This window comes from Ascaphus truei, chromosome 1 (genome assembly GCF_040206685.1).
Source record: "Ascaphus truei isolate aAscTru1 chromosome 1, aAscTru1.hap1, whole genome shotgun sequence".
Lineage (NCBI taxonomy): Eukaryota > Metazoa > Chordata > Amphibia > Anura > Ascaphidae > Ascaphus > Ascaphus truei.
In genome coordinates this window covers 30,496,796-30,508,893 of record NC_134483.1, presented here as the reverse complement: position 1 = coordinate 30,508,893, position 12,098 = coordinate 30,496,796, and the positions used below count along the sequence as shown (strand labels likewise).

At 45.4% G+C, this 12,098-nt stretch overlaps 1 protein-coding gene across 1 annotated transcript in view; it reads left to right on the top strand.

The window, feature by feature from the left end:
• Nucleotides 1-6,577: 6,577 nt before the first annotated feature.
• PSTPIP2 (proline-serine-threonine phosphatase interacting protein 2) overlaps nucleotides 6,578-12,098 on the top strand; it is a 92,729-nt gene continuing 87,208 nt past the window's right edge. Inside the window, exon 1 of the mRNA XM_075594383.1 lies at nucleotides 6,578-6,811. Coding sequence (XP_075450498.1) covers nucleotides 6,779-6,811 — 33 coding nt within the window. The 5' untranslated portion in view covers nucleotides 6,578-6,778. The remainder of the gene's footprint in view (nucleotides 6,812-12,098) is intronic.

Genomic DNA, 12,098 nt, shown 5'->3' with positions numbered 1-12,098 from the left:
TCACCCCTCCTACGCCACCTCCTAAGGGCGCCCAAGGCGTATTGTGCGAGAGTCTACGCTCCCCTGACTACCCTCGGTGTACAATTGCGCCCTTCCTTCTCCAGCACTTGCACGGAGAGTGCATCTCACTCTTCCCGTACCGCCTCGCTGTAAGCCTGACCTGTTCTGGCATCTCAGCAGCTCGCCTCCAAATGTAACCCTTGTTCCCCCCCCCCCAGACTCTTCTGTGGTGTCTAGGGTGCGTGAGGGCATATTACATGCATAGTGGTGGTGCATACCTGCGTGGAACAGGAGGGCCTGAGCTTCCCGCGTTGTTATTGGGGAGACAGGACCAGGCTTCTGGGGTGGTAGCTTCCATGGTATCTTAGTGGTGCAGCGCCTCCATCCTCTATACTCCCAGGGATGTGGGATAGGACCTGTATAGAAGAACCACCCTGGTCCAGGGGTTGAATGCTCCAGACTCACACAACAGTCTTTGTATAAAAGTATTGTCTCTTGATTTGTTAGATCAGCAACTCCAAATGTAGTGGCGACCAGCAGCCACAACAACAACAGCAATGTCATGCTTAGCACTCCACTCTCCTCCCTTTACAAGTCGTTCCTCCTCTCCTTCCCTCCAAGTCTCTCCTGCGACACGATGGTCTGGGCTGGGGCGTCAATACCCCGCGGCCCACCTCAGAGGTTATCCTCTGGGTGGTTAATGGATTCTCCCCATCACCCCAGACCTGGGGTGAGGGGCATTGGTCCACCGGGTCTATGGTGCTATCAGCCCTACTCAAGGTGGCTGAGTCTCTCCTTTCCTCTCTCTGCTCCTGTACGAACTGCACAGGTGAGACCGCACTGTCTCCTCCAACTCCTCGGACAGAACAGACAGTCACTTACAGGAGCTGGCTGCTAAATAGAGTCAGCCCCACCCCTCATGATGTCAGCAGAACCTCCTCTCTGTCTCATGTCTGCAGCAGAGTCAGGGGCCTGCATCTACCACTCAGAGCAGGGCTTGGAAGGGGGAAAACCCATGATGACTACTGGTGCCTGCCCTTAACAGGACTTATCACAGTAGGAGGAAGATAGGTATAGCCTGTGCTGTTTACAGGGGGCTACACTTGGGTTCAGCAAAGACCTTAAACTTTAGAAATGCAGATTTCAATAAACTGAGGTCTAATCTAGTAGTAATACAATGGGATGATGTTTTTGCAGGGAAAAATGTAGAAGATAAATGGCAGTCTTTAAAACAATGCTAGAAAGCACACTTATTAGTGTATATACCCTTGGGTAATAAGTGTAAAAGAATTAAGTCAAAACCAATGTGGCTAAATAAACAGGTAGGGGAGGAAATGGACAAGAAGAGGAAGGCGTTTAGATTCTTTAAGTCAGAAGGGACAGAGACATCGTATCAGAATTATAAGGAATGTAACAAAAATTGCAAAAGGGCAATCAAATTAGCAAAAATGAATAATGAAAAAAGGATTGCAATAGAAAGTAAGGTCAACCCTAAAATGTTCTTTTAGTACCTTAATAACAAAAATATGAGAAAAGAAAATATAGGACCCTTTCAGTGTGAGATGGGTAGACAGATTATTGGAGATAAGGAAAAAGCAGAGGTTTTAAACAAATTCTTTGCCTCTGTGTTTACCAGGGAAAAATCAAGTTCAATAGTAGTGCCGCAGGAGGAAGCCACAACCTCCATATTAATGAACAATTGGTTAACTGAGGAAGAAATTCATAAGCGACTTGAAAAAATTAAAGTAAATAAGGCACCTGGCCCCGATGGCATACATCCAAGAGTTCTCAAGGAGTTAAGCAAAGTAATAGCCAAACCATTATATTTAATATTCAAGGACTCCATTTCCACAGGCTCAGTACCACAAGATTGGCGTAAAGCAGATGTGGTGCCTATATTTAAAAAGGGAGCTAAATCACAACCAGGGAATTACAGACCTGTAAGCCTTACTTCAATAGTGGGGAAACTTCTTGAAGGTTTAATGCGGGATAATATTCAGGGATACCTAATGGAAAACAAAATTATTAGTAATAGTCAGCATGGATTTATGAAGGATAGATCATGCCAAACTAACCTTATTTGTTTCTTTGAGGAGGTAAGTAGGAATTTAGACCAGGGTAATGCAGTTGATGTGGTCTACTTAGATTTTGCAAAGGCTTTTGATACGGTTTCACACATGAGGTTGGTGTACAAAATAAAGCAAATTGGACTCAGTAATAATATATGCACCTGGATTGAAAACTGGTTAAAGAACAGACAACAGAGGGTTGTCATAAATGGAACTTTTTCAGGTTGGGCTAAAGTCGTGAGTGGAGTACCTCAGGGATCGGTACTGGGACCCCTGCTTTTTAACTTGTTTATAAATGACCTTGAGGTTGACATCGAGAGCAAAGTCTCCATCTTTGTTGATGATACTAAAATGTGTAAGGTAGTAGAATCAGAGCAGGATGTAATTTCTCTTCAGAAGGACTTGGAGAGACTGGAAACGTGGGCAGGTAAATGGCAGATGAGGTTTAATACAGATAAATGTAAGGTTATGCATTTGGGATGCAAGAATAAAAAGGCGCATTACAAATTAAATGGGGATAAATTGGGGGAATCCTTGATGGAGAAGGATTTAGGAGTGCTTGCAGACAGCAGGCTTAGCAATAGTGCCCAATGTCATGCAGCAGCTGCAAAGGCAAACAAGATCTTATCTTGCATCAAACGGGCAATGGATGGAAGGGAAGTAAACATTATTATGCTCCTTTACAAAGTATTAGTAAGACCTCACCTTGAATATGGAGTGCAATTTTGGGCACCAATCCTAAGAAAATACATTATGGAACTAGAGAGAGTGCAGCGAAGAGCCACCAAATTAATAAAGGGGATGGACATTCTAACTTATGAGGAGAGGCTAGCTACATTAGATTTATTTACATTAGAAAAGAGGCGTGTAAGAGGGGATATGATAACTATTTACAAATATATTCGGCGACAATACAAGGAGTTTTCAAAAGAACTATTCATCCCACGGGCAGTACAAAGGACTCGGGCCATCCCTTAAGGTTGGAGGAAAGGAGATTTCACCAGCAACAAAGGAAAGGGTTCTTTACAGTAAGGGCAGTTAAAATGTGGAATTCATTACCCATGGAGACTGTGATGGCAGATACAATAGATTTGTTCAAAAAAAGGTTGGACATCTTTTTAGAAAGGAAAGGTATACAGGGATATTCCAAATAAGTATCCATTGGAAATATGTTGATCCAGGTATTAATCCTATTGCCAATTCTTGGAGTCAGGAAGGAATTTATTTTTCCCCTTATGAGACATCATTAAATGATTTGACTCCGGGGGTTTTTGTTTGCCTTCCTCTGGATCAATAAGTAAGTATAGATAAAGGATAAAGTATCTGTTGTCTAAATTTAGCATAGGTTGAACTTGATGGACGTACGTCTTTTTTCAACCTCATCTACTATGTAACTATGTAACTATGCAAGGTCAGTTCTTGGCAGTTAATTATTATTTTACTATTTATTGTTATTAACCCCTTGGGGTCCCACATTTAATGGGGTTCGCAACCTTTCATTATTTTTTACTGTCCCATGGGAACTGCGGGTTAATAGTTGAATAATTTTACGATTATTCTTCACTCTGTTCACCTCTCACTTAATGTTAAAGAGCTGCCACCTCCTTTCCCTGCAAGTGTAACTTCGATTTAAATGTAACAAGAAACTATTATTTGCTTTTGAAGCAGCAATACTACTCTCCCCCCTCCTTTTTCCCCCCCTTTTGTATGTACAGCATGTGACAATGTGTAATTCTATATTCTTACCTATGCTGGCAAGCGTTTGGCGCTCCGGTTATAGCTTAATGGCCACCTTCTGACTTTGTGCTGCACTATGAATTGCTTCTGCTGGTGCAGTATGTACATACACACGTGGATTTCCCATTTGGCCCAATAGGACCAGGACTCGGACGGCAACATTTTTGGGCGGCCAAAATTTCCACCCCCATGCAGAGGCCGCACTCTCGGGCCTTATGGGAAGTTCCTTCCTTCCCTGCTCCCGGCTCCGACATCTTTCTGCCGCGTCAAATGACGCTGCTATGTCACACTGCGTCTTGTTGCCATGGCAATGCGTCATTGCGGCGTTAAATGACGTCATGATGTCGAGTTGCCATGGCAACGAGATGCCGTGTGACGGCGCGTTGGTGACGTCCGATTTGGAAGAAGACAGAGGGCGGCATCACGGAGGAGGCGGCACCAGGTAAGTGTCTAGGGGCAGCGGATCTGGAAATCTGCCGCAGAGTATGTAACATTATATTACTAGGCGTACAGATATTACACATTATGTACATATATACCCATTATTGTTACAGCTTTCAGAATAAGAGACAGTCTGCTGTTTGGAACACAGCAACAGATCTGTTTGTGATACTTTGTTGCCAAAGGGCAGAGTTCAAAAAGATGTGTGTCAGAGACTGTTTCAAAAGAGGAAGTGGATATGATTTTCGTTAATATGCGTTAACCTTTATTTGAGAGCCTGGCAACCCCCACCGTCACAACGATGTGGTGGGTTCTGAGGTTAGAGCTTGGTGGGATTGTGTGTTCATAAGCCTAGTCACACATACCCCATCTAATGCCCTTGCCTTGCTGAACTGTTGGAGATTTTATAGAGCAGCTAGATAAAGCCCTTTCATATATTTGTCCCAGACCAATCGCGTGAATCCGTGAGTCGACATTGCTCCATTTATGTGCGGTGGGGACTCACTTTGCTGGTCTGCTCTGAGTCTCAGGAGCTAAAAGATCAGCCCTATTTAAATCCCTACCGGTAATCAACCACTCTCTAGAATTATGTGATGAATTAAGACCACAGAGCAAGCTCCCCCAAGCACCATCCCCATTAACACCGTTATTTGATAATCCGGGGTTCCTAATTGGGTTGTTGTGGGGAAACCAGCCTTCTAAAGATAAGGGATATGCACGATGGAAATATAATTAAAGCCTTTGATTTCTTCCATGAAAAACACAATATCCGCCACAAACTTTTTTTAAATTAATATTTGCAACTAAGATATTACACAACACAAGCTAATAAAAATAACTAACCAGATCACTAAGTGCTTTTAAGGTGCTTCGCAATGGCAGCAAAGGGAGTGACACCTAATGGCCTCTGCTGATCTACTCCTTGCTGTATATATGGAGGCTATAATAGTATGTAGCTGAGCCCTCTTGCCTCCGTGCCAGGTAGGGAAGGGGGCGGAACGGCTGCAGCTGTTGGAAGGGTGACCGGGTCGCCGGGGCTCCGGGCGGACTCCGGTAAGGGCGCCGCCATCTTGGTAATGCAGCGCATCCGCAGAAGCAACTTGAGCATGCGCCAGAGAGTCCGGTGGTGCTGCAGTCATTAGAGGTTGGCACGCAAGCGCAGAAGATCGCGAGTAGCGGTGGCCATCTTATAACATGCTCCACAGGGGAACTACAAGTCCCATAGTGCTTAGGGGCGGTGAACCATGTGGCGCAGCACAGCCAATGATAGAAGGATACATTTGGTGCGCTTAGAGCGTGCGCTGTCAGTTGGAGCCAGGACACAGAAGGGAGAGGTAGGATCTGGGTGTCAGTGACTCCCAGACTAGATCCAGTTTGCCCCCTTAGGTCCCAGATAGGCCCCATCTCAAGTATAGCTTGTGGTTGCTTCAGGAAAAGCCGCTAGATAGGGACGCTTCCCCATTTACAGCATAGTGTCAGGGACACGGTGCAGACGCTGCGCGGGGACTCGCGGCCCGTGGTCTGGGACCAGACCACCTACGTTAATAGACTCTCAAAGGTGAGACCCTCCAGCCGGAGTTCACCCTACGCAGAGGCGGACGCCTTCGCGGACGACAACGTCGCTGGGTCAGCAGATCCCTGATTGTTATTCGGCAGCACCAGGGTACCAGAGTACCCAGGCAGGTACCTCACCTAAGTGCACCAACAGTTCACGGGGTAGCGCTACTCCATACACTTTTGGGTGGGCCCGGACATTGGGAAAGGACATGGGGGTATTGGTGCCAAGCACCCTTTGTACTTTGGGGGACACTCACTGCGGGTATTGGGGTTGTATATGTTATATACTGTGTGGTACAGGCTGCCGATATATATATATGTTCAGTAAAACCCATTATTATATACCCGAGTGTGTGGTTTCTGTTACTATTGGTTCCTGTGAGAGGATCCTCCCACTGCGCTGGGATCCCTCACAGGTGGAGGCGCTGCACCAAGGCAACCAAGCGAAACCCCAGGCTCCCAGAGGTGGAGGCTCAGGCCTTCTGGTAGCCAAACAGGTAACAGCAGCACTGGTGCTTCCTTTAGTACAGGGAAAAGGGGCTACAAGTATAAAATGCCTGGCTGGCCCTTCTGGGAGCGGAGGGGTTAATGAGTGAGTGACACCTGACAATCCCTGCTGATCTATTTATTCCTTATAGCTCATTCTTTCAGGGGTGTCAGCATAGGTCTGCCCAGCAGGGGTCACTTTGGGGACACCTCTTGGTAGGAGCCCTTGCTGCAGAGTTGCATTAGTCAGACCTTTGATCTTAGCGTGTGTGTGTGTGTGTGTGTGTGTGTGTGTGTGTGTGTGTGTGTGTGTGTGTGTGTTGTGTGTGTGGTTGTGGGACTGTAGGACACAGCAGGGGCAGGACGTACAGAAGAGGGAAGGAGATTTGAGGAACTAAAAATGACATTATTTGCTGCAGTGTGAAGCTCAACCTGGTCTGTGCTCATTGCCTTCTTAGCAGCTCTGGTCATCATCTTCATCAACCATAATGAAAGGGGTCTACTTCAAAGACAACTTTTGGGTGAGTGATTGGGGTGGGGGGCGGGGGGGAGCATTGATAACCACAGAGAAAGGTAAGGGGGTTGCGTCTAAATATAACTCCAGAAAACCCTTCCTGGTCTGGATTTGCTTGTGCTCTGTGGTGACAGCTCTGGGTTTCATTAAGAGTCTGAATGTCTCTGAGTTGTAATGAACCTGAATGTGCAACCTGGCTAGGAGGGTGAATGAGACCATCAGCAGTTGTACTCAGCTATGATCCACCTAGGACATCTTCCACTCAGAGGTCCACATATTGTAACTGGATCTGTAAAAAAAAAAATGTAAAGACTACAAAACAATAAACAAAGTGTGTGGTTGTACTTTAAACTTGTTTCTATGTGTGATGGAAAATAGAAAGGACGTTTTCTTAGCCCTGGACTGAAGGGGTTTAAGTCCCAGCTGTCATCATGTTATATTTTGTATGAATCATTTCCATAATAGGAGTGGGACGGTGCTGACTGCTGGAGGTTAGGCAGGGTCACTACGTTAGGAGAACACATTTTAACATGTTGGCTGACAGAGTAGCCAGCAAGGCAGTTATTTGCACCCACAATAAGGTGCAGGGATGCATGTGTGTCTGTATCATTTTATTTATATAGTGCCACAGTGTACGCGGCACGTTACCAAATGACATTACAAGTTAAACAAAGTACAGACAATGGGAAGAAGTGGAACAGGCAAATGACAACATAAGGCAAAGGCAGACCCTGCCCAGAAGAGCTTGCAATCTAAGTGCTGATGTTTGGGTAGATTTTTAGGCGGAGGCAGCATATATTAGTGATCTCTTTTATAAACCAGCGTATGGTTGGCATTCTGCGCTGAAGAATCCAGGAAGAACCCCAATATAAATCCATAACCCCTGGTCACAAAGCAGCAGACATCGGTACAGACACAATGAACGGCAAAAATACACTGTACCGAGTCCCACAATGTGCTGCAGTAGTAATGTGCTGCAGTAGTAATGTGCTGCAGTAGTAATGTGCTGCAGTAGTAATGTGCTGCAGTAGTAATGTGCTGCAGTAGTAATGTGCTGCAGTAGTAATGTGCTGTAGATATTAATCTTCGATGCAATCAAATTAAATATTTCTGAAAACAATAATGCTGAACATGCAGCTGTTGTGGTGGCTGATCACTCCCAGCTCGGTTTGCTTGCTTAGATTTATCTGAGCTGTCCAGCAGTTTTAAACAGATTGCTCAGTTAAACTGCATAACATTTGCACTATTTTTCAGTAAAGGGGCTTCTGAACTTGCAAAGGGTCACATGCAATGAATTATTTGTACTGAATATTTGTTTACTGATTTGAATTGGCACAGTTATACATGTAATTAACTTTATAAAATGTTCATATGTTAGCATTTAAGATACAAGAATAGCAAATAATCACTCCAAGCGACAGTGCTTTGTAAATACATTTTTAATAAGTTTGAAGCAGGGGGGTCTCCGGAGCAGGACGGCTTTGATTTCAACTTCGGGGACCCCCTGCTTCCCGAGATACTTACCTCCGCAGCTGGTGCCCGTAGGAGCCCTGGCTGGGCTAACAATATGGCCAATCGGAAACCGCAACGTCATCCCACGTGTCTTACTATTGGCCCATGTGACGAGGAAGCTTTAAACTGCACCGAGCTACTGGCAGCCCCTTACAGAGGTATGACATCTCGCGGAAGCAGGGGGTCCCCGGAACTGAAATCAAAGCGGATCAGCTCCGGAGACCACCTGCTTCAAACCTATATCCAAATTTTTTAAAGAATAGTATTGCCTGGAGTGCTCCTTTAAGCATCAGCGTGCAACTTTACACAGGGAGGATTCTGTGAGAGCAGCTTGGTTACAAGGGGAGGTCGTTAGTAAGGATGGCTGGGGGTCAGAGGTTGGTGGCTCCCTGAAAGACGTGTTTATTTAGAATAACATAGGGTTGTTGGAATGTTGAAATGTTGGAACTAAGCCATGTTATTGGCTCGGAAAGAAGCTGTGCAGTTCCTGGGTACTAATATCTACAAGAGGAGGTAGAAACTGTACGTTTTATTCTAGATCTTGTACTCTATAATGGACCAATATGGGAGTTTACATAGATTCAATTATACTATTTACTATCAAAGTGCTATGAAGAAACCATTGTCGCCGAGTATGGTTTTAAGAGAAAGAGACTGATACGTGAAACATTGTTTTTGCCTGTAAGTCTACTTTATTTACTTATTTACTACTGCAGATTTTTGATAAGTATTTCCCCCCCCCTATACAGCACGAGATGCTGAAACAGGCAATTTGATTAGCAGGGCAAATATATATCATGTTAGAAAGATCCCAAAAGCAACCATAAAAATGTAACACACACAAACTAACACCAGGCATGTGCAACATGGCGATCAGCTGGGTAATGCGTCTATTCAAGAAAATGCAAGTTAATGCACCTTAAACTCTCCATCGCCCTGCTTTTTATTTTATGTTATACGAGCCTAAATCTTCCATCTCTAGCAAAACTAAAAAAAAATATTCAATAAACACAGCGAAACCAGCAGAGAAAATAAAGAGATAAGAGGCGATGAGAGGAAGAGTTCTTATCGAGAGTACCCGCCTTCCATGAAAACCCTGTCTTCTTTACTTGGGTTAGAACGCTTGTGCTAACCAGACTCGCGCCCCATTTTGTTGTTTTTTTGGTTTAATAAATGCGGCATATTTTTCCTTTATTGGTGTCTTTGAAAGCACTTACATGTAGATATTGATGTAACATTCACAGCATAGCATGGCAAATCGTTGTAAAATACAGGCACATGGCAGTGAGGTATTCTGAGACACACAATAAACCTTTTTTTCCATTTTCAGTGGTGAAAAGAGAGGGGATGATGAGGGACGGGTGGATAGTTGGGAGCGACATGGGGAAAAAGAGGGGGAGCGAGGGGTGGAGGGAGGGGGGAGGGGATTGTGACGAGGAGGGGCGCATCGGCCCTCGTCCTCAAGGGTATTAGTGTTGGACCAGGGCTTGCATCAGTGTCGGAGCCCCGAACCCTGGCCAAGGCTCCCAGGTTCTATAGAATTGAGGCATTCTTTGCTTCAACATGGCTGTCAGTCTCTTCATATTCATGACCCCATCTATTCTTTTGATTACTGTTCTCCTGGAAGGGGCCTTGACTTGTTATACATACGTTATTTTAGTGATAATTTAAGCAGTGGTCCTCGCTTTTTTTTTTTGGGACCTGAGCCACGGTGGCCCCAGGAGCTGAGATCTTCCGACCTTTGGGGAGCCTTTGGTTTCCCCCCAAATGTGTATTTATTTAGTGTAAGTGTTTGACACACAAATTCCTCAAAGTGCAGGTCTCCTCTAGGACAGAGGTACAAGGTGGCGCTCTAGTCACAAGTTCCCAATGCAGTTCTTCATTTAGTGTAACAGCCAAGAACAGAGGAGAAACAACGTTTCGGGTCCTATATGGACCTTTCATCAGGTGTTTGACACAAAAAGAAACCCTCCAAAAAATGGCGGCTGGGTCTCCAATGGAAAATCACGTTGCAGCTTTCTATTGTCAGCCTGAGCGAGCCTGACCGGTCGGTGTCCATATTGTATCTTGCCGGTGAACAAGACTAGTTATATCTTGGAAACATGGGGTCTTGGAGATTGTGGGACCACACATCAGCTCCGGGGAACCCCCCCGTTCAGGTAGTATAAAAAAAATCACATCCACTGCCCCCCACCCCACAAATAAAATCAAGCAGCACAGACTACTGCTTTAAGTTTTTGCTAATAGGTTAAGTATGGGTTTATTAGAGAAATCCTACAAATCTATTCTGTCGGAAACCCTTGACGACTAGCCTCAGCCCCCCTGAAATAGTCACATACTAGTTGAAGTCGGTTAAATGGCGTAGTAGTGCTGTGCCTGATTTTAAAATACATTTATTAAACTTCGGCCCACAGATGTTTGGGGCTGCGTTACAGAATGATTTAAAGAAAGCGTATACTGTCAGAATAAAGAAATGCCTTCGTCTTTAAAAAGAAAGGGGAATTGTAAGTCTGTAAATAAGTAGTGCTACGGCGGGTGTAAAAAGCAGTGGGAAAATAAAGTCAATTTGCCGTGGGTATGAAAATGAAAAAAGTAGTGGAGTCCGTGTTTTCTAGTACAGGGGTTCCCAACCTTTGTTTTTGTTCTAATTAATACATCTTAATGCCTGCTCATCATACTATTGCTAACACAACTGTGCGACCGATTCCAGGCAGTATAGTGTCATGACTTTGAGGGAACACATGCTTAATAAGGCCCCGACCTGCACCTCCGTGTGTGCAGGCTGCATGGGTGCTATAGCTATCAAATACTGCGCGAGCTTTCAAATCAGCGTCAGACGTAAGGCATTGTGGGAAGTGACTTTGGAAGCTTTACCAGCTACGCTGAGGTGCAGTTTGGGGCCTTACTGAGAGCATGGTTCTCCCACTGGCCTAGGAACCCGCTGCACCGCCTGGAATCCACCATGTTATATTTTTTAGCCGAACCCCTTGGAAACACCTCCGGAAACCCCAGCGGCTCGCGAACCGCCTAAGCTGGTACTGCTTTCTAGCTACATAAAACATGCGAGAGGATATCCCCATAAGTCAAATAAATTCTAGAGTTAAACGTAAGCTGAATGTTATTTAACTAAAGTCTACTGGCTGCAAATCTAGGGCAAACCCAGTGCAAAAAACAGCACTGTATTTATCACAGAGACGGAAAGCAACGATAACAATGTTTTTCTTTGGTAAATGGGAAAAAGTCTGGGTGGCTCGACTGTAAAACCTGGAAAACACTTGAATACACGGCGCGTGACCTATCAGTCACGTAAATCACATTAGTTTCAATGAGAATATTTTTCCTTAATAGATCTAGTGCAATTTTTTTCCCCAGTTTTGCAGCTGGGAGAGATTGATAAATAATAAGGTTACCACATGTCCGTAATGTCACCAACCACACATGCGCGAGCGATGAGCGCTGACCACGCATGCGCGAGCGATGAGCACTGACCACACATGTGCAAGCGATGAGCGATGACCACGCATGCGCGAGCGATGAGTGCCGACCACGCATGGCGAGTGATGAGTGCCGACCACGCATGGCGAGCGATGAGCGCTGACCACGCATGCGCGAGCGATGAGCACTGACCACACATGTGCAAGCGATGAGCGATGACCACGCATGCGCGAGCGATGAGTGCCGACCACGCATGGCGAGTGATGAGCGCCGACCACGCATGCGCGAGAGATGAGCGCTGACCATGCATGCGCGAGCGATGAGCGACTACCACGCATGCGCGAGCA